The 22,219-nt window shown below is 38.0% G+C and overlaps 1 protein-coding gene across 6 annotated transcripts in view; it reads right to left on the bottom strand.

Moving 5' to 3' along the window:
- Positions 1–16,595: 16,595 nt before the first annotated feature.
- The window catches only part of IFT81 (intraflagellar transport 81), a 181,884-nt gene continuing 176,260 nt past the window's right edge, over positions 16,596–22,219 (bottom strand). For 4 of the 6 annotated variants that reach the window (XM_035016970.1, XM_035016969.1, XM_035016966.1 and 1 more), the window contains one exon: positions 16,596–17,316. In XM_035016970.1, coding sequence (XP_034872861.1) covers positions 17,134–17,316 — 183 coding nt within the window. In that variant the 3' untranslated portion in view covers positions 16,596–17,133. The remainder of the gene's footprint in view (positions 17,317–22,219) is intronic. The other 2 variants (XM_035016967.1, XM_035016968.1) reach the window with 1 other exon arrangement.

Genomic DNA, 22,219 nt, shown 5'->3' with positions numbered 1-22,219 from the left:
GGTCATGATCCCAGGGTCCTGGGATCGAGCCCCACATCGGGCTCCCTGCTCAGCGGGAAGCCTGCTTCTCCCTCTCCCACTCCCCCTGCTTGTGTTCCTTCTCTCGTTGTGTCTCTCTCTGTCAAATAAATAAATAAATTCTTACCAAAAAAGATTTTATTTTTATTTACTTGACAGAGAGAGCGTGAGAGAGCACAAGCATTCCATTCCATTCCATTTTTTTTTCAGGCTCCACCATCCCTACCACCTAGCAATGATTTCTGGGCCCATCCAAATCCGAACCAGCTTCACAAACGTCTGTTTCCAAAGTTCCCTTCCCCCAAACTGACTCATCCCTTCTGGTGTCCCTGGATGATTGCATATTTAATATCTAAGTGAAAAGGAAGAATTGAAAGGTTGAGTGTTAAAGGTTTTCAGCCTTGCTGTAGGCAGTTCCATATGGAAAGGCTTCCAGAGAATGACAACATGGGGAAATCTCTCTGGTCTGGAGCACCTAGGAAGCTGTAAGAAAATAAGTTGAGAAAAACTGTTGGGGGGAACTCAAGAGAGCAGAGAGGGATGGAGGAACAGATGGGAAGGGTGATGACACCTATATGCTCTTGATTCTCACATCTTTATTTATCTTTATCTCCAGCTCTAACCTCTCCTTGGAACACCAGACTCCTACATGTAGCTCCTAATGGACAGTTCCTCCTATGTGTCCAACAGGCACCTCACACTTCACACAGACAAAGCTGAACTCTTCATTTGACCCACCTTACCTAAATTGATCTTTCCTAACTCAGTACATGACAAAAATATGAAAGTCATCCTTTCAGAATGGCTGAAACAATCTTGAAAAGGAAAACCAAAGTTAGAAGACTCGAAGTTTTTTTTTTTAATAAAGATTTTTATTTTTTTGACAGAGAGAGAGAGACAGCGAGAGAGGGAACAGAAGCAGGGGGAGCGGGAGAGGGAGAAGCAGGCTTCCCACTGAGCAGGGAGCCCGATGCGGGGCTCGATGTCAGGACCCTGGGATCATGACCTGAGCCAAAGGCACTTAATCACTGAGCCACCCAGGCGCCCCAAAAGACTCGAAGTTCTTGATTTCAAAACTTACTCCATAAATCACAGTAATCAAGACAGTGTGGTACTGGCATAACGATATATATAGAACAGACAGATCAATGGAATAGAATTGAAAATCCAGAAATAAACTGTCACAATTATGGTCAATTGATTTTCAACAAGGGTGCTAAGACAATTCAATGACGGGGGTGGGGAATGAATGGTCTTTGGTGCTGGGACAAATGGGTACACACATGCAGAATGCTGAGGTTGGATCTCTTCCTTACATCATATATAAAAATTAACCAAAAATGAATCATAGACCTAAATATAAGAACTGAAACTACTGAAGACTTTTAGAAGAATACAAGAGTAAATCTCTGTGCCTTTTTCCCCCTAAGTTTATTTATGTTTTTTTTTTAGTAATCTCTACGCCCAATGTGGGGCTTGAACTCACGACCCCGAGATCAAGAGTCACATGCTCTTCCAACTGAGCCAGCCAGGAGCTCCAATCTTTGTGCCTTTGGGTTAGGCAAAAACCTTCTTAGATACAATACCAAAAATACAAGTGTCAAAAGAAGAAATAGATAATTGGACTTCATTGAAATTACAAACCTTCAAAGGACACCATGAAGAAAGTGAAAAAGGCAACCCACAGAATAAGAGAAAATATTTGTAAGCCACATGTCTGACAAGGGACTTGTAGTCAGAATACATAAATAACTCTTACAACTCAACAATAACCAGACAACCCAATTTAAAAATGGACAAAGGATCTGAATAGACATTAATCCAAAGAAGATATGGCCAATAAACACATGAAAATTAGCCCCCAGGGAAATGCCAACAAAACCACAATGAGATACTACTTCACACACAGTAGGTTGACTCTCATAAGAAGGTGGGCAATAACAACATCCTTTTCTCCAGCATCCTTGGTGAGGATGTGGAGAAACTGGCACCTCCATACTTTGCTGGTGTAAAATGATGCAGCTGATATGAAAAAGTTGCCGGTTCCACAAAATGTTAAACATAGAGTTTGCCATGTGACTCAGCCATTCTACTCCAAGGTATATGCCCGAGAGCTGAAAACATGTCTATACAAAAACTTGTATATGAATGTTTACAATAGCATTATCCGTAACAACCAAAAAGTGGAAATAACCCAAATGCCCATCAACTGATGAATGGATAAGCAAAATATAGTGTATTTATACAATGGAATATTATTCAGTCATTAAAAAAGAATGAAGCAGGAAGGAAGTTCCGACACATGAATGATAAGGTTCTTGAGGTTATCATGCTAAATGAAACAAACCAGTCACAAAAGGACAAATACTGTATAATTCCACTTACATGAGGTACCTGGAGTAGTCAAATTCCAAGAGACAAAGTAGAATTGTGGTTGCCAGAGGCCGAGAAAAAGGGAGAATGGGAAACTGTTGTTTAATGGGAATAGAGTTTAGTTTTACAAGATGAAGAGAGTTCTGGAGATTGGTTGCACAACAATGAGAATGTACTGAAAATACTGAAATGTACACTTAAAAATGATTAAGATGGTATATTTTATGTTATGTATATTTTTCCACAATTAAAAAAAAGGGGGGATAAAGTAATGATACATTCTATTACATGGATGACCTTGAAAACATTATGCTAAGAAACCAGACCACATACTGTATGGTTCCATTTATATGAAATTTCAGAATAGGCAAATCTGTAGAGAGTAGATTAGTGGTCGCTGGGGGCTGGGGGATCTGGGAGGAATGGGGAGTGACTGCTAATGGGTACAGCCTTTCCTTTGGGAGTGGTGAAATGTTCTCAAAGTGAATGTAGGGATGGTTGTGCAACTTGGGGAATATACTAAAAACCACTGAATTTTTAAATTTGTGAATGTGTATGTATGTGAATTATAGCTCAACAAAGCTGTTCAAAAATTAAGGTAGGAAGACTGAAAATGAATGAGCTCTGCTTCTTTTCAAAACTCACTCCTGTTAGTTTCTGTGACCTAACAAAATCTACAGTTGGCATTTGCATTCTCTTAACAAACTGTGGAACATGAGGCCGTCGCTACAACAGAATCGGAGAGGGTTATTCACAAACAGGAACACAGCTAACTCAGTCTGAAGAAGTTGGAGAGAATGTCTGCAGGCTTGAAGGAAAAAAATAACCCAGCAGCAGAGATAGATTAGCAGGAACTTTAAAAAAAAGTTGTAATAGGTCAAATGCATTTCTAGAAAAAAACAACTAAAAACCTTCAATACAAAGGGTTTGCAAAAAGGTCTTTAGAGTCTTGGTTGTTAATTTAGCATCAAATAGTTTTTCTCATTCTGAGGAAGTCCTACAGCATATAACCTCCTCTGATTTCTTGACAGGAGAATTCGGAAGGTCAAATGTGCATTTCGCCTTGCTTCTCACCATTCTGTATTTAGTCATGTTCTGGAACATTAAAACAGACAATACCTGCAAAGATGTTTAAGGGTAGAATAAAAATGATACTAAAAAGGACAGTGTTCAGTCTTGAAGGAAATCCTGTCATATGCCATAGTGTGGGTGAACCTTGAGGACATCGTGATCGGTGAAATAAACCAGTCACAAAAAGATAAATACTCTATGATTCCACTTATGTGGGGAACCTAGAGTGCTTGAACTCAAGACATAACGTGGAATGGTGGTTGCCATGGGGAAGGGGAATGGAGAGTTGTTTAATGGATACAGAGTTTCAGTTTTGCAACATGAACACATTATGGAGGTCTACTGTACACCAATGTGAATATACTTATAACATTTCAAGATGGTTAATATGGTAAATTTTAGGTTATGTGTTTTTTACCACAATTAAAAAAAATTTTTTTAAGACAGTGTCGAGTTAAAAGCCTTAATAAAAATTTCATTTTTATTCTGCTATTCTGGAATGACTGACAAGGAAAGAATTTTCGAATTTGATAAAGGAACTTGCTGGCTGTGTTTATCTTCACTTTTTACTCCTGCTGGAGTAATGAAAATAGATCACTTGGTTTAATTTTGTGATTATTTTTACTTCCTGGTTCCTGCCTGATTATGCAATGCTTTTGGTTACAAATAGAAAAAAAGGAAAGTTTATGTGCTAGTCTTTTATTTTTATGGCATTTCATTAAAGAGGACTGGACTGAAAAATATTTCTATTTATATCAAGTTTTTATAAAAACTTATTTCTAAATAAATTGGAATTTTAGGGCCTGGGCCATTAGTTATCTTCCCCAAGGGCTATGAGCTGATGCTATTTTATATTTCCAAGTTTATTCTTATTTTATTTAATTAATTAATTTATTTTTTAAAAGATTTTATTTATTTGACAGAGAGAGCACAAGCAGAGGGAGAGAGAGAGAGAAGCAGGCTCCCTGCTGAGCAAGGAGCCCGATGCGGGACTCGATCCCAGGACCCTGGGATCATGACCCGGGCCGAAGGCAGCTGCTTAACCGACTGAGCCACCCAGGCGTCCCTCAAGTTTATTCTTATTTTAACTGGTTTTACAACACACTAGCTTCCTCTTTCAACAAACTTAAAAGGTCATAGAATCTATCTTGAGTAAATCACAAAATCTTTCATAGAATTTTAAAAATTTCTTTACATTAACTCTGAAATGTAATCATTGCTTGGAACGGCCTCTGACAATTTGATACAAGACAAGCCATAAAGGACAGGCGTTCATTTACAATCATGTACAATAGGTCAAGTCTAAGAATAGCTACTAACTATTCTAAACCTGTACCATATGCCTTCCTGAGTTATCATCTCTGCTTTTAAACAATCATCATACGGATGCAATTCTAAGCATGTTAAATATTCTATAACTTTATCCAAAGCCTAATGGGAGTTCTAGTGTTAGATTTACATCAGATACCCTGATGGTGGTAAGACACCAGGTGGTAGGCAGTGGTTAAGATGGCAAAGTCTCCAGGTCCTACTGGCAATTATTTCTAATTATAAAGCGGCACATTGTATTTACTTTGTTCTCTGGTTAACCAAGAGGATGGTACTTGGGCACTTGCTACAGTAGGGCCTCCTTGAGGAGGGTCTGAATGGCAACTGTATTTGGCTCTGTAAAAATAAAGAGGAGACAGTCAGCTTGGAGGGGACTGCTAGTGTGACCCACCACCTTCATACATCACCTTATTTTATCCTTTTGATAATTCTTTGAAGCTGTCAGAGAAAGAAACTGAGGTCCAAAGCAATTAAGTGATTTATTCAAGGTCAGTCACAGTCTTTCACTTCTATTCATTCATTCGTCACTGATCAAAGTTGCCTGTGTGCCTAACTAGGCACAGGGAATATAACTGTGAACAGAAACCCATCCTGCATTCCATGCTCTTCCAGTCTGAAGAAGAATCAGGTAAGGAAACATAGGATTACCATACAGGACTCGTGTCTCTGAATGGCTGCCCTTGTATGCTAATCATTTTACTGTTCCCCAGGTGTCCAGCACTCTCTCTACATGTTCCTGTCTTGGCTCACTAATCTCATCTCCTCTCGCTTTGTGTGTGTGAGTGAGAATAATGATCGTACATGTGGACACATACACAAACATACATTACAAAATGTGTTTGTTTTTTAAGGTACAGGATTCCTCCATCTCCCAAGCCATTAAAGGATCGTAGAGCTCCATCTCCTTTACTAAAAGGTCTGCTGGCTCCCAGGAAATCTCATCCAGTTTGAGCCCTGGTAGTGGTAGTACAGTGTCAAGGAAAGAATGCTAATGATTTTTCCACTAGCTGATCCCAAAAGCTTGGCACAGGGGAGCTCAGTCTACTGAATATTTATATAGCACCTTGATTAAAAGAGCTCAAAGCAATATTCTAAATAGCTGAATTATAGCCTCCTTTGTAAACTGCGTATTTTAAATATAAAAATAAGTTCCCCTACCAACCCTCATTATTTGCTAAAAAAAATAAAATAAAATAAAAACCACAAGATAAATTTCATAGAAAGAAGACTAGAAGTAAAATTTTAAGTGGTGATAATCTCTGGGTGGTGGGATTATATATGATTTTAATTATTCAAAATTCTACAATTAACATTATGGACTTCTCAGTTAAAGAAAATATCACATAATCAATTAAAAGTAAGCCATAAAAAACTAACCCCACTCATAATTTTTTCACTCACAATTTAAAAAATACAAATTAAAATAATTCTTTAGACCTATCATACTGACTAGTATAGTCACCTAGCTTAGGCAAGGGAACAGCAAACTACACTCTGTCATACACAACCTAAGGGATTACAAATTATCACCAGCTTTTTGGAGAGTAATTTGGCAATATCTATCTATGAAAGAAATAAATGCACATACCTCTGAATACAATAATGCTACTTCTCAGGTTTTTTTTTTTTTTTCTCTTCCTGACAGATATACTTGCATAAGAGTGCAAAGACTATTCAGTGCAAAAAGCAAGTTGCAGAACAGCGAATATAACCCCCTTTGTGTGCAATGAAAATGTCTGGAAGAATATTCCAAAAGTTAACTTTGGAAATGCCTCAGAGAAGTGAGAAGACTGAGGTTGCTGAGGGCTTTTTATTTTTTTAAACTAATACTGTTTGACATTATTTGACTTGTTACATTGAGCTTTATTTTTATTTTTAGCAGTTTTATTGGGGGCATAGTTCACATACCACACAATTCACCAATTTAAAGTGGTTTTTAGTGTATTCACACATTCAATGTTTCTTAATATATTCACAGAGCTGTGCCATCATCAGAGTTGTATAATCATCAGTGTACACAGATGATTAATTATGTCGTTCACCTGAAACTCATATAATGTTATATACCAAATTTGCCTCAAAAAAAAAAGAAATTGGAAGATGCTCCAAGAGTGAACTTAATAGTGGCAAGAGAATATGTGAGATACAATCAGAGAAAGTTTAAATAGTAATGGAATGATATACATAAACAAGAAGAAAAAAAATATGAGAACAAAAAAAGTTGGAGAGTGTCAGGGACAGAAAAAAAGACAGATGCTAAAATGAGTTTGAACCAGGAATGTATTAGATCCGCCTTCATGAAATAAACATATCTGGATTTTGTAACAAAAAGATCAAGGTAAGAAAGATATTTGGGCATGATAAGGAAATAAAGAAACTCTTGATTTGATGGTACTGCAAATATTTGGATAAACCAGATTCTATATAAATCTGCAGACAGCTGGATATGAATTCCATCTATGGAAGACACAGATAAAAAGGGTTTAGAAAAATACATTCACTTTGTAGTTGCTAGAAATCTCTCCTGTGTTAGGAAGGCTGACAGCGAGATACTAATTCCCAAGCAATAAATACTTAACTGAACATCAATAATGCTCTGATTTGGTTAAGAGTATCTGAGAATATAAGCAGAGCTGGATAGAGAGAAAAGGGCTCCTGAAACATCCTGACAAACTTAATCAGCACAAACCATGCAGGAATATTCTTTTTGGCTCAAAGCTTTATATATGTTTTTAGAAGAAGGATGAAAAAACATACATTTGAAAGATAATGTTTTATAAAAACATTCCACAAAACTCACATTTAATCCCTGTATTACTTAAAATAAAACTACCTTTTCTTTGAGACTTCTCCCTCATTCAAATCTTCTTTGAGCACTACAGATCTTGGGAACATTTTGTAGGTATCATCTTATTTTCCTTTTTCGTATCTTTAAAAAGCACAGTTCAAAAGTTGTGCAGTTGGAGGAGTCTCCGGCACCGGTAGGAGCAAACTTTACACTTGGCCTATAAAATCTATTAGTTTGGGTACTGTTAACTCTTATTTACTTAATTAGGGCTGTGCAGTGACTACAGCAATTCCTCTAGCTCAACATCAGTAAAATAATGGAAATGTACACAAGGTGGGTACACCCATGGAAAGTCTGTTCTTATAAAGGAGTAAATGTCAGATTAAAAATAAAAGTCACCAGTTTTTGAATCAGGAAACTGCAAAGAAAGGCTGGGGCAATAATTTATAACAATTAAAAATTTAAGATCAGACTGTTATCTGATGGGATGGATCATCTTTAAAAGTATCTTAAGTGGTGGGCGCCTGGGTGGCTCAGTTGGTTAAGCGACTGCCTTCGGCTCAGGTCATGATCCTGGAGTTCCAGGATCGAGTCCCGCATCGGGCTCCCTGCTCGGCGGGGAGTCTGCTTCTCCCTCTGACCCTCCTCCCTCTCATGCTCTCTGTATCTCATTCTCTCTGTCTCAAATAAATAAATAAAATCTTTAAAAGTATCTTAAGTGGTGATAGTTTTAAAAATCTGTTGACTATTCAAAATCACTCGCCTTGTAGCTAACAGTTGATGTCATTGATTTGATTCCAAATCAAGTAACAAGGAATCCTTGAGAATAAGCTATCCTTTGAAGTATTATAATATGGTGTTTTTCTGTGTCTGCACGTGCATGTGTGTGTGTGCACGTGTCTGACACATTTTACTGGGAATTAATGTACTGCATACGCTGGAGACTGTTGCTAACAATGTAATCATCTCTATAAATGCTCTGATTGACTACAACAGCTTAGGAGACCATAGGAAAATAGAAAATGTTACTGTCTCTGGTGATATGCCGTGCAGAACAATGACCAGACTCTTAATTCTTAGTTACTTATTTGCTTAAAAGTAAAATTGCTTTATCAAACAGGTTACCTAAGTCTTGTCCTGTGACTGTGACAACAAATTAAAAATGGAACTGCTTAAACCTCCAAAATATGCATAATGGTAACTGAAAGAACGTCACTTTAATGACAGTTAAAACCATCCATCTCCGTGGGCTAAATGTAGATACAACTGGAAGCTAACCTTGGCTTTCAGGCTTGAGGTTAGACTAGCAGGACTTGTATTGTCATCTGGACAGGTGGCAATAACCTTAGCCGGGGATGTCAGAGCCTCCCCAGTCTTCTTTTAGATCTTACATCAAGCTACAATGAACCCTGGCTTCAGAACAAATTTTGAATGCCAGAAAGCAAAGGCGAAGGGTTAACCGCTCATTATTTTTTATTTCTCAGATGTTAAAATATTTTAAAAAGCAAGGACAGCTCAATTTAGATTACAAAAAGGCGCTCTGATGAAAAGCAAATGTGTTCCTAAATGTATTTTGAAATAGATGGTTAGAAAGCTAACATAGAGTTTGTGGTCTAAATATATCATTCTTTTAGAGGCAGAACATATTGCTGCGGGGAAAAAATCCTCCATCACAGGACTTATGGGATATAGTAACTAAAATGTTTTTCCATCCTTTGAATTTTCAATGTTGGGAAATATTATTCAGTAGACCCAGAGAGAAGTCCTAAATTGGAAAAGCAGCTGCATCCAAGGTCATCTCTCTTGTTTCCAAATATATCTTGAAACAAATGCAAGAAGGGCACTTTGCTGAGTGTTATCTGGACATATATAGTTTCAATCAAATTCTTCAAGAAGTGTCAGAATAAAAGTTGAACATTTGTTTGACAATGCCAAGTCACTAGCAAGTGGGACTCCTCAAGCGTGGAGGCTCTCCTTGGCGACTTGGCAATTAACCACAACAAAAAGGAGTTCTTTTTCCTACTCTCAAGAAAAAGAAATCAAGCACAGTTAAACACCAGCTCTGAATTTTCTCTCACATTTTTTAATATATAGAAAATAATATAAACTTATAAAAATGTCTCTCAACAGAAGTATAACTCTTAAATATACTGTTTCTAAGCTCAATTCCTTTGAATTATCAAATCTTCTTCACACATCTGAAAATGTTACATGGAACGAAAAAGTGGTGATAGAGATGACACAGAGTTGTAACCTGAATCAAAGGATAAAATGCTGAATCTTTGAGTTAGTGTAAAAAATTCTCCCCCTATATGCAAAGAAATAAAAAAACTGGCTTATTGCCTCTCCTCTGTCATGAAAAAAACAAACTTAGTCCATGTTAGTAGTCTCCTGTGGCAGTGATCGTCTTTCATTCTCTACAATGTAGTGAGTCTCTCATTTCATCAAGTGTCCAAGGAGCAGCAGGGATATTAACAACTCCTCCCAATTATCATACACCAAATGGACATGACTTGCAATTGCACCACCTCAAAACCTTCAGCAATTTGGTTTCTATCTCCAAATTATTCCTGATTCCCTCCAGTCTTGCCTGGCTAGTACTTGAGGGCATTCCTTTCTCAGGGCTCCCTCTTCCCCACGGAGTTCTTGCTTCCTCCCTAAGCCACATTCTGGCCCTTGTGTGCAGAAGGGTTTTAACTTGTACCTGCATCTCCAGCCTGCCCAAATTGTTCCAGCCCAAAGTGTTTTTTATTTTGCCCTTAGATGTTAACTTTCTTTTAAAATATTTTATTTATTTATTTGACACAGACAGAGATAGCAAGAGCAGGAACACAAGCAGGGGGAGTGGGAGAGGGAGAAGCAGGCCCCCCGCCGAGCAGGGAGCCCGATGCGGGGCTTGATCCCAGGACCCCGGGATCATGACCTGAGCCGAAGGCAGACGCTTAACAACTGAGCCACCCAGGGGCCCCTAGATCTGTTAACTCTTGATCCCATTCCAAAAAGCTGCATTGAAACTTTTAGAGACCCTAAACCCTGAGAAGAGTGCAAGGAAATCTAATAGTTCTGATTTTTCTTTTCTTTCCTTTTTATTTTTTAAAGGTTTTATTTATTTATTTGAAAGAGCAAGAGAGCACAAGCGGGGGAGTGGCAGATGGCGAGGAAGAAGTAGGCTCCCCACTGAGCAGGGAGCCTGATGTAGAGCTCAATCCCTGAGCCGAAGGTAGATGCTTAACCGACTGAGCCACCCAGGCACCCCTAATTCTAATTTTTTAAAAATTTTTTTATTTGACAGAGAGAGACAGAGCGAGAGAGGGAACACAAGCAGGGGGAGTGGGAGAGGGAGAAGCAGGCTTCCCGCGGAGCAGGGAGCCCGATGTGGGGCTCGATCCCAGGACCCTGGGATCATGACCTGAGCCGAAGGCAGACGCTTAATGACTGAGCCACCCAGGCGCCCTAATTCTAATTTTTCTAATGAAAACTTCTTTGATCTCTGAAATATCAAACACTTTCAGAAAATTCCGACTGTATCCATTTGCCTGCTGGATAATCCAGTGCTGAAAACTGCTTCAATTATTGGTTACATTTCTCATCTTGGTAACTCAGACTTCAATTCCCTGAAAGGGGAGGCCATGCCTTTTCCTGCTTGATGCGTTTGATACAGAGCTAGATGTAGGAAAGGGCCAATGAGCACCTGCTGGTTTCATCCCTGAGGCCCTCTCACACTCTCCCATTTACCTGTCCAAATCTTCATCTTTCCAGGCCCCCAATCATTCCTCCCTCTTGGACAAGACTTCCTGGACTCCACTTTGACCCTTTAGTCTTCTCTAGATCTCTGCTGTGATTGAATTTTGATAGCACCACAAAATTTAGCACTTGATTATTAGGTTTTGATAGGTTTGCTACTGTTCAATTTATTGTTAGTCCTGTTAATGATGGGGCCATGTCTTATACACTAACTGTACCTTTTCACAGAGTTTAGCTGAGTGCCTAGCACATCAAATTACAGAGCACAAAGGACTTGGCACATGATAGAGCTCCTTCCTCTCCCTCATGTATCTGGGTAACTTTCTGAGCCATTCTAGACTTCTTGTCATTTCCTGAGCATGTCGTGTTCTTAAACGCCTTTATGTCTTCCTCCTTTCCCATGGCTATCAAAATCTTAATTCCTTCTTACAAACCCAGCTCAAGTCCTACCTCTTCCATTAGTCTTTTCAGTCCGCCACGTCAGAATTAATTGCTTCTTCCTCTGAGCTCCTAGTTCTTTTTATACATAAAAGGACTTTATTTTTTGCTACATAATATTAGAGTCTTCTAGTCTGTGAGCTCTTTGAAAACAAAACCCAGGTCACACTCACTTTATATTTTAGCAGTTAGCACAATGTCAGGCACACAGAAGATATTCAATAAATATTTGCAAATAAATAGATGATGAATTTACCATTTCATTCTCCAATTAATCAAGGAATATCTTGCTAACTTCTTTGGTTTGGCCTTGGCATTTTTATAGAGGAAGGCAAGAAATGTCTATAAAACAATTCAATGGATTCTGGATTTGACCAAATTAAATAAACTTAGTGGTTTTGCTTAATATTGTACTGTATTTCAAATTTTAAGTATTGTATGGTATTTCAATTTTTAAGTTCCATTGCAGCATGTAAAATAAAAAACTGGAATCTATCTATATGTCCAGCAACAAAAGACATATATGATTTTAACACTTTTACAGAGAAAGATTTAAATTATAACCTATAAAGCTTGCATCTGTTCTGTGTCTAAAACTATTACTTCTTTCTTTTATGTATTTACTTGACATTCATTTTTAGCATAATTCCCATGTCTAGATGGTAGAGTTCGTTTTTACTCATTTACTAAAGTCTCTTTCCCCCTTAGGTATAGTAAGTGAACACATTTAAAAAAAAAGAACTATGATTTCACACATATTATAGTTCATTAAATGGATATCAGCCTGTCTGCATATATACAACCAGTATATACATGGGTCACACTGTAGTTTATACAGCACAGGAGTGAAGAGCCCTGGCTTTGGGCACTGGCTCTGCACGCTGTGTAATACCGTGGAAGCCTATCTGTGCCTCTTTCCTCATCTATTAAGTGGGGATAATAGTATTTACCTCCTGGGGTTATTGTGAGAGGTACATTAGTTCAGACACATGAAGTACTTAGGACAGTATCTGGTTCATACTAAGTGCTCAATAATGATTATGATTACAAAGCTTCAGGGAGTAAAACTGGTTCAGTCTTGCTTTGCCTAACTGCTGTTTCTAAAAAAATGCCCTCCCTCTGTAAGTTTGCTTCATTTCTAGAACCCAGAAACTAATCAGCAGTGCTCTTTAACAATGAAACAAGCTCCCTCGTGAGGAGTGAGCCGCATTGCGGTTACTCCACGGAGGCTGGGAAGTGATTTGCTCCAAGCGCTGATTTCTGCACTGTTGAGAGGCTGAAAGAGAGCTCTCAAAGGTCCAATTTAATAACTGATCACCCGAATCATCCTGAGGTTCCTTTCCAGCTCCAAAATGCGATGGCTATTTACCCGGTTACCGCGTGCAGGGCAAAGCAGCAGTCCTGCCAGGACCCTGCTGGGACACTCTCGACGGAGGTGGAAATGAATACTTCCACTGAGAAACAGAAATCTTTAATTTCCTCCTGTGTTCTCTCTGAATAGTGAATTTCCATAGCAGTAAACCGAGTTTGGTGACTCAAGGCTCTCGGCAATTCGGGAGGAAATTGTCAACTATCTGCCGAGAAAGTACTTCCAGTTTGCCAAAAGAGGGAGCCTGGGAGCAGAAAGCATATGTTCGTCCAAGTCTTAAAAAATACTTGTTTGGATTCTGTGTTTTAGTTTTTGATTTCTTTTGCAAGGATGGGATGGGACTGAATGACAGTTATGCCAATTTTTTCTTTTTTATGTTGTCTTAAGACGGGAGAGTCAAAGATTGAAAATATACAGATAACTGAATGATCTCTATCTTTCCTGGACAAAATGCTCACCTCATGCCTGGCTGCCATACGCTAAACGGCTCTAATTAAACTGTTTTCATTAAAAGGAAAGGGAGGAGGAGCTAAGCCAGTAGCTCCTTCTGGGTAGAGAAACAATTACATATTTAATAAAAGTGCAACTTTAAAAAAAGAATCTTCTGGCTGCCACAGATTGTTTAAAAAAGGATTCGTTGCATACACAATCTAGATCTTACTTTCACTACAACAATGGTTGAATATATTGAAATAACCAGGTTTAATGGAAGTTAATCATCAGGCTGCTTACTTACCCACTCCCTAGGGCTAAGCACTCCTTCATGCCAAACAAGAAGAATGATGTAAGCGCCTAGAACCATTTGGAGAAACAAGCCTTTGATTCATGCTCATTAGTCACTAATGTAGGGTAAATGCCTGTGTATGACAAGGAGGTTTCTATAAGACACTCATCTCCATAGGAAGTCATTTTTCAATACAAACTGGATTTTGCCGTTGTAAAGGCAGCTTTGGCAAGTTATCCATTTGTGCATATTTTCAAATTCAATTCAGAAGATCTCAGCAAATTTATACATTTTTAGTTGAGCAACATATTCAGTCTCTTCTTTTTACTCCAATTACCAAAAAGTGCTCTGTATCATGTTAGCCTAAAAAGTTAAGAAATAATCATACTTGGAAAATGCACAGAGCTTAACATTTTCCAGAAAATTTATATATGTTATATAAACTAATAAGGCAGAAAGATACATTTGGATTTGATAGTTTAATGAAATGGTTTCTTTTACTATTGCTGCCTATTGAACTAAAGCAAAATGATAGAAAGTATTAATCTAAAGAAGAAAGTTAAGTGTTCTGTAATTTCCTGAAATCTAGTTTGATTTCCACAAGCCTTTGAACAATGTTCTAAGACCCTTCTGGTACACTCTCTGGACCAGAAAAATACATGATCTTGGATTTAGATGTTAATAGACTTATAACAGAAAGGACATTATCCTATTATAAGATTGTTCTTAAAGGACAACCTTTAGAGTTGGATTATTTCCTGAACTAATATAGAAAGCAAGATAAGCAGTAGCCTTTTGAAATTTACAGTTTATACAGTCAGTCCCATGCAACAGTTGGCAACACTGAGTCCTAGGAGGAGCAAATCCATGAATGCAAAAGCAGATTTCACAGGCTACATTTTTCTTCTTTATTTGGGCCATCATGTGGAAGACAGATTATTTTCCAAAATTATTAAGTACTCTCATCAATTAGCCAGCTAGAGTATCAATCCTGAAGGAAAAATGTAATAAGCTCTCCTGTAAGTGTCAGCTGTCAAAACTGTCAGAGTTAGTCAAAGCTTTTTAATGTTCCAATCAAATCACAAAATGAGTGGAAAGTCACTGCATAAAACCCATTAAGATGCATTACTAAATGTCCAATGTTACATAAAAACTATAAATAACTTTGTACTTTTAGGGTTTTTTTTTCAATTTGCTTTTCCTGAAGTAATAATGATGTTCTGCTTCAGTTAATAAAGTAATTCTGGAGCTGCCTAGTGTTTAATCCACATATTCCTTCTGTGTGGAATAAAGATGGCAAGCAATAATCAAATCAGAATTATAAGCATTCCTTGGAGTATCTGTCATTAACAATTTTTAAAATTAAGAGAAGAGCACCAAGGATAGTTAGTGAAGGCTAAAAAAATTAATCACCAAGCTTAATAATCTTACAAACTGACTTTCCTTAGGGGAATAAAATGCTGTTTGTTTCTGTGATGGACATCTAGTCTTTCTCAAATATTTGCAAAGAAATTCATACTCTGGCTAAAGGGACATCATTTGCCACTGGCTTAAAAATAACAAGCCAGTGGCCAACACTGAACAAATACATCTACCTCAATGTTCAAAAACTGATTTATTGAATTAAGAAAGGTTTGTTTCCACACTGAAACACAGCCTTTACTCGTTTGGTATCTGGTGGATCTAGCTGTTGATCTAAAGGCACAAATGAGAATTCTGGTAGCTGATACTTTCCCAAATAAGAGGCTAAAGTAAGCTAAGGACCAGATTGAAACCACATAATAATATTAAAATGCTTCTTTTTTTCCTTGAAATTTATTAAAAGAAGTTTCTTTCCATACTTTCTTGGTAAGTTCTTCCTTGCTCTGATGGATCCCATCTTTTCTTGCAATAGCTCCTAGAGTTACCAAGGTTGGTAAGTTTATCTGATTACCAAGGAAAAAGCTTTCAAACAAAAAGTAAGAGTAGAACACACTTGGAAACAAAGAGATCCAAAGCCATAATCAAGTTTGCATGTTTTGCACAGGGCAGAAATAACTTTCTTCACTGAAATGTTCTTTGCCTCTCACTGCCATCCCCAGGATAGCTACAGAGAACTAACCCAAGATGGACATGCTAATAATTTGAAATCTGAGTTTTCAAATCTAAAGGGAAGACATTTTTTTTTTTTAAGATTTATTTATTTATTTTAGAGAGAGAGAGAGAGAAAGCAAGAGCACAGCAGAGGGGCAGAGGGAGAGGGAGAGGAAGTCTCAAGAAGACTCTGCGCTGAGCATGGAGCGTGATGCGGGGCTCGATCTCAGGACCCTGAGATCATGACCTGAGCCCAAACCAAGAGTCAGACACTTAACCGACTGCGCCACCTAGGCACGTCTAAAGGAAGACATTTAAAAAAGTATAATGAAACTGAAATGAAGTAAAGGGTAGCATATGAATTTAGTATCTTTCTTTAAGGAAAAATCAAAGAAATCTTCAAGTACCCTGCCCAAATGAAGCAGAAATTAGAAGCACTTCGGACCCTTGAATTTCACGTGGAATCCTACTGTAGCTTTTTAGCATATGATAATTTCTATATTCTAGGACTACTTTTTTATATTTAAAATAAAAGTCCCCAAGACCTAAATACTATAATAGATTTTGGGTGAAAATAAGTAATAATCCTTAAATTTAATACAATACCATACAATGAATAGTTAAAAAATAAAATTTGACACAGCTACATAATTAAAAAATAGTCATCATATGTGCACCAAGTTTTATTTGCCTTTAAATAATACAGACAGAACAAATATGTTATTCAAAATAGGAAATTTTCTTGAATTTTACATAAGAAAGAGAAACTGAAGTGAAACTGTAGGAATTGCTGAACTTCAGATAAATGTTTCTTCAAAACAAGAGATATTAGTTCCTAAAAGATTCCTCAAAAGTTAAAAAAAGATTAAGAAGAACATTAAGCCATTGGGTTATTACATTTTTAAAAAACTACATGCTTCTTAATGGACATGTTTACATTTACAGAGAGTAAACTTAGCCGCCTGTCTCCTAAAACTCCTAAGACACCACTGATCTCTAAACTAAGCAAAACAATAAAAGCCGTTTTTCATATGAAAAAACTTTAAAACCTAAATCTACCTTAACATTATCTTCCAAGGAAACTTAATAGGAATGGTTAGCCTGAAAGCAAAATGTTGTACAAATCACTTTCCAGAAAAAATACGTTATGGGATTATGCTTACATCTAGTAGTATCAACTAAAACCCCAAACGATGGCACATGGATTCAAAGTACCAGCCTGTCCTCCCCGCCCTCCTGAATTACCTGACCCATGGGAGTTTGGCTTTGTTGTTTCAGAAAGCACTGTTTCTTACATTCCATCAACTGTTCGAAATCACGCCACATTTTCGCTTGTTTCATATTTGGACCATGACTTTCTCGTACAGCTTTTTGTTTTTCTCGGAGTTTCTACCATAAAAAAAAAAAAATCAAGAATGATTAAATCTCAGTTGCAGGGATTTACTTCTATTGCTATCATCAGAGGAACATGGTCTGCTTTTTGTACATCTGATGAGTAACAGTTAACTAAACCAGGTTCTTCTGAGATATATGAAAACTAAGATGATAAAAGTTAATTAAATTGATGATAGATGTAGGAAGCTTGAAGTTAAAAAGAACAGAAAAACATAAAAGAAAGGGAGGGGAAAAATAAAGGGAATCAGGAAAATGGAACAGTATCATGGTGTGGAAAAAAGAATGTGGATTTTGGAAGTCAGAAGACTTTGGTTTCAAACTTGGCTTTGTCACTAGCTGTAAGTAAGACAATTTCTCTGGACCTCACTTCTCTCAATTGTCAATTAAGGCTAATAAAAGGGGATAATTATAAAATTATCTGCCTTATAAGATGATGATGATGGGCGCCTGGGTGGCTCAGTCGTTAAGCGTCTGCCTTAGGCTCAGGTCATGATCCCAGGGTCCTGGGATCGAGCCCCACATCGGGCTGCCTGCTCCGCGGGAAGCCTGCTTCTCCCTCTCCCCCTCCCCCTGCTTGTGTTCCCTCTCTCACTGTCTCTCTCTCTCTGTTGAAAAATAAATAAAATATTAAAAAAAAAAAAAGATGATGATGATTATTTTTAAAGATTTTATTTATTTATTTAAGAGAGAGAACGTGAATGAGAGAGTGAGAGCATGAGCAGGGGTGTAGGGCAGAGAGAGAAGCAGATTCACTGCTGAGCAAGGAGCCCGACTCAGGGCTTGATCCCAGTACCCTGGGATCATGACCTGAGCTGACGGCAGTTGCTTAATCGACTAACCTACCCAGGCATCCCATAAGATTATTTTTTCACATGACATAATAGGTCTGGAAATACTTGATAAACTATGATATGTTATATATTATTATTATTAAATATTATATTCTTTCCTGAATCTGTGTGTGCTCGATGTGTGCCCAAATAAATCAAACTGTATGCATATATTCCTCAGGAAGAAGGTTTTGTGATATTTTTAAAAGTACACTATTAAATAAGCCATATCCTTATCAGAATTGTTTTTATTTTTGTTTATTTTTATTTATTTTTAAGTAGGCTCCATACCCAGTGTGGGGCTTGAACTCACAACCCTGAGATTCAGAGTCTCATGCTCTACCAACTAAGTCAGTCAGGTGCCCCCAGAATTGTTTTTGTTACTAATAGCCTATATGATTCCATCTGTCAAAACTGTTCTACTCATAGACTCTAAAATTATAAACAGGAATAAGAAAGTGTCTCAATAAATTGTAAAAGTATACTTTGGTTCTGTTTAGGGCACATTCAGAAAGGGTGACTGAAAGGAGGCATAGCAGAAAGTCAGAGATAATGAGAGGAAGGAAGGAAGGAAGAGGGAAAGGAAGGAAGGCAGGTAGGCAGAGGAAAACAGAGATGATGACAGTGCACACATCAGGAAACACAGTGTGACAGAAATGTACCCAGTGACACTGTGAGTGTGAGAAATCACCAAGGACAGAAAAATAAGCAAAGACATGGAAACAGGTAACACAGAAACGTCCCCATCCTTTCCTCTATTGTATACAGCTGATCTAATAGTTGATCTAAGGACACAAATGAGAAGGCTCGTCACCGGTACTTGCCCAAATAAGAGGCTAAACTAAGCTGAGGACTGGATTCAAAACACTTTACTGAAGACGGCCCTCCCCAGCTATGGCTAATGAAAGCAAAATTAACAGCAAATAGCAACAGGAAACAAAGCAGAATTAAGAAAATAGAATTTAGGGGGGCGCCTGGGTGGCTCAGTTGGTTAAGCGACTGCCTTCGGCTCAGGTCATGATCCTGGAGTCCCTGGATCGAGTCCCGCATCGGGCTCCCTGCTCGGCGGGGAGTCTGCTTCTCCCTCTGCCCCTCCCCCCTTTCATGCTCTCTCTCTCTCTCAGACTCTCTCTCTCAAATAAATAAATAAAATCTTTAAAAAAGAAAATAGAATTTAGGGGTGCCTGGGTGGCTCAGTCAGTTAAGTGTTTGCCTTCAGCCCAGGTCATGATCCCAGGGTCCTAGTGATCCTGGGGTCCTAGGATCGAGCCCCTGTGTAGGGTTCCCTGCTCAGTGAGGAGTCTGCTTCTGTCCCTCCACCCTGCTTGTGCTTGCGCTCTCTCTCAAAAAAATAAAATCTTAAACAAAAAGAAAATAGAATTTAAATATAACTAGCAAATTTTTGATACAATACCTGGAAAGCAAATACATCTATTTAAGTCTATGTTACAAAAAAAAAAAGAGAGACAGAGACAGAGAGAGAGGCAAACCAAGAAACAGACTCTGAACTGTAGAGAACAAACTGATGGTTACCAGAAGGGAGGTGGGTGGGAGGATGGGCTGAATAGTCGACGTGATGGGGATGAAGGAGGGCACTTGTGATGAGCACCGGGTGTTGTATGGCAGTGTTGAATCACTATATTGTCCATCTGAAACTAATATTACACTGTATGTTAACTAACTGGAATTTAAGTGAAAACTTAAAACAACTAAATTATCTCACAACAAATATTTTTATCCTCATGAATTAAAACAAAAGTAGTAAGTCAGATCAAGAATTTTAAGAGTTCTTAGACTGATTTTAAGATTAAGGTATTACTTAACTATACATTTTCTTATATTACTGGAATAATTTCCTTGTCAAAAATCCTAACAACCTTTAAGTTATTTAAAGAAACCGAAGACGGGCGCCTGGGTGGCTCAGTTGGTTGAGCGACTGCCTTCGGCTCAGGTCATGATCCTGGAGTCCCGGGATCGAGTCCCGTATCGGGCTCCCTGCTCGGCGGGGAGTCTGCTTCTCCCTCTGACCCTCCTCCCTCTCGTGCTCTCTGTCTCTCATTCTCTCTGTCTCAAATAAAAAAAAAATAAAATCTTTAAAAAAAAAAAAAAAAAAGAAACCGAAGACAATATATGGGCACTGTGTCAGAAATATTAAATTTAATGTGCTTCATAACCATGTGTGTTTGAAGCCTTTAACTTTATGAATACAACTGCCTTAGTATATAATTTATTTTTAATGTTACTGTCACTTGATATAGATTTATCTTGTTGATAGTTGTACAGGAATACTTGCCACAGATTTCATTGTTCTTTAAATGGGAGGTGATATAGTGGGGGTGAGGGGAGTTAGAACTCCCAGTACAGTACTCCACAGCACTTGGTAAGGCCAATTCTAGTATATGGTAGTATGAGTTGTAGCACTACAGGTTGGTTTAATTCCAGAAGTCCGCTTGGCCTGAGGAGGGCTGTGGATGTCCAGTCTATGCCTGTTTGGAAGGCTTAGGCTATCATCACTTTTAAAGGTTTGGTGTTTTCCTTAAAAATTTAGATCTACTCTATCTCACGGATATGTGGAATTTAAGAAACAAAACAGAGGATCACAGGGGAAGAGAGGAAAAAATAGGAGGAAACCAGAGATGGAGACAAAGCATGAGAGACTCTTAATCATAGGAAACAAACTGAGGGTTGCTGGAGGGGAGGGGGGTAGGGGGATGGGGTAACTGGGTGATAGACATTAAGGAGGGTACGTGATGTAATGAGCACTGGGTGTTATATAAGACTGATGAATGAATCACTGACGTCCACTCTGAAACCAATAATTTAAAAAAATGAAAAAAAAAGAGCATCTGGAAAGAAAAAAAAATTTAGATCTACTCTAGCAATGAGAGGATTGAGGAACTTTGTTTCTTAAATGATAGAGACTGACAATTGGGGGATGAGCTCATCAACGGCTCCTCTTGCTGAAATATACTTGTCAGACTGCTGCTACCACTTTTTGCAAAGATCCTGCAATAAAACACCACACTGGAAGGGGAAAGAATAATCTTTATTCACATTTAGCAATTACATTTGGGTCTTTGAAAGGATTCAGGTTTGATAAATATTTCTCTATACAAAGCATCCATCCACATACTTTTCAAAACAAAATAGAGGAATGTTTTTCATATGAAAAAATTTTTACCTAACATATGAAATGTTTGGATGAAAGCTAGTTATTGACAATCATACTAAATCCTAAAACCTCAAAATCTCTAGTGAATGTTTACAACTTGATTCAAATATATGCTTTCAAACACGAAATTATTTTTTTTTCCTTTTGAGTATGGCATGTCATTCCATAAATGGAAGAAGATGCACAGAACTCACAATTTCTCTGATAGAATGGAGGAATCAGCTTTAAGGTTTCCTTTCATTTTTTTTTTTTAAGATTTCTTTCATTTATTTATTTATTTATTTGAGAGAGAGTGAGGGAGAGAGAGCACAAGCCAGGGGAGAGGCGGAGGGAGGGGGAGAAGCAGACTCCCTGCTGAGCAGGGAGCCTGATGAGGGACTCGATCCCAGGACCCTGGGGCATGACCTGAGCTGAAGGCAGACGCTTAACTGACTGGTCATGAGTTTAATTATTGAGGTAGGGTGATGGTTACACATGAATTCATTACATTATTTCCTCTACTTTTTATATAGGCTTGAAATTTTCCATAATAAATGTCTTTATATGTTTTTTAGTTTTTAAGTCTTTTTCAAAAGACTTTACAAAAGTCTATTTAATAATTATGCCATTGTTGGGCACCTGGGTGGCCCAGTCGGTTAAGCGTCTGCCTTTGGCTCAGGTCATGATCCCAGGGTCCTGGGATCGAGTCCCTCAGCAGGGAGTCTGCTTCTCCCTCTCCTTCTGACTCTCCCCCCCTGCTCATGCTCTCTCGCTCGCTCTCTCAAATAAATAAATAAAATCTTTGAAAAAAAAAAAATCATGCCACTGTTTTCCACACCATTTTTTCCCTGAAGTTTAACTTTAGAATATTACTTACAGGTTTATGGGAGCTAATCCAGCACTTATGTAAAAGTAT

This window comes from Mirounga leonina, unplaced genomic scaffold (genome assembly GCF_011800145.1).
Source record: "Mirounga leonina isolate KUSES-001 unplaced genomic scaffold, KU_Mleo_1.0 Mir_171, whole genome shotgun sequence".
Taxonomy (NCBI): Eukaryota; Metazoa; Chordata; class Mammalia; order Carnivora; family Phocidae; genus Mirounga; species Mirounga leonina.
This window is presented reverse-complemented; position numbering and strand designations above follow the sequence as displayed.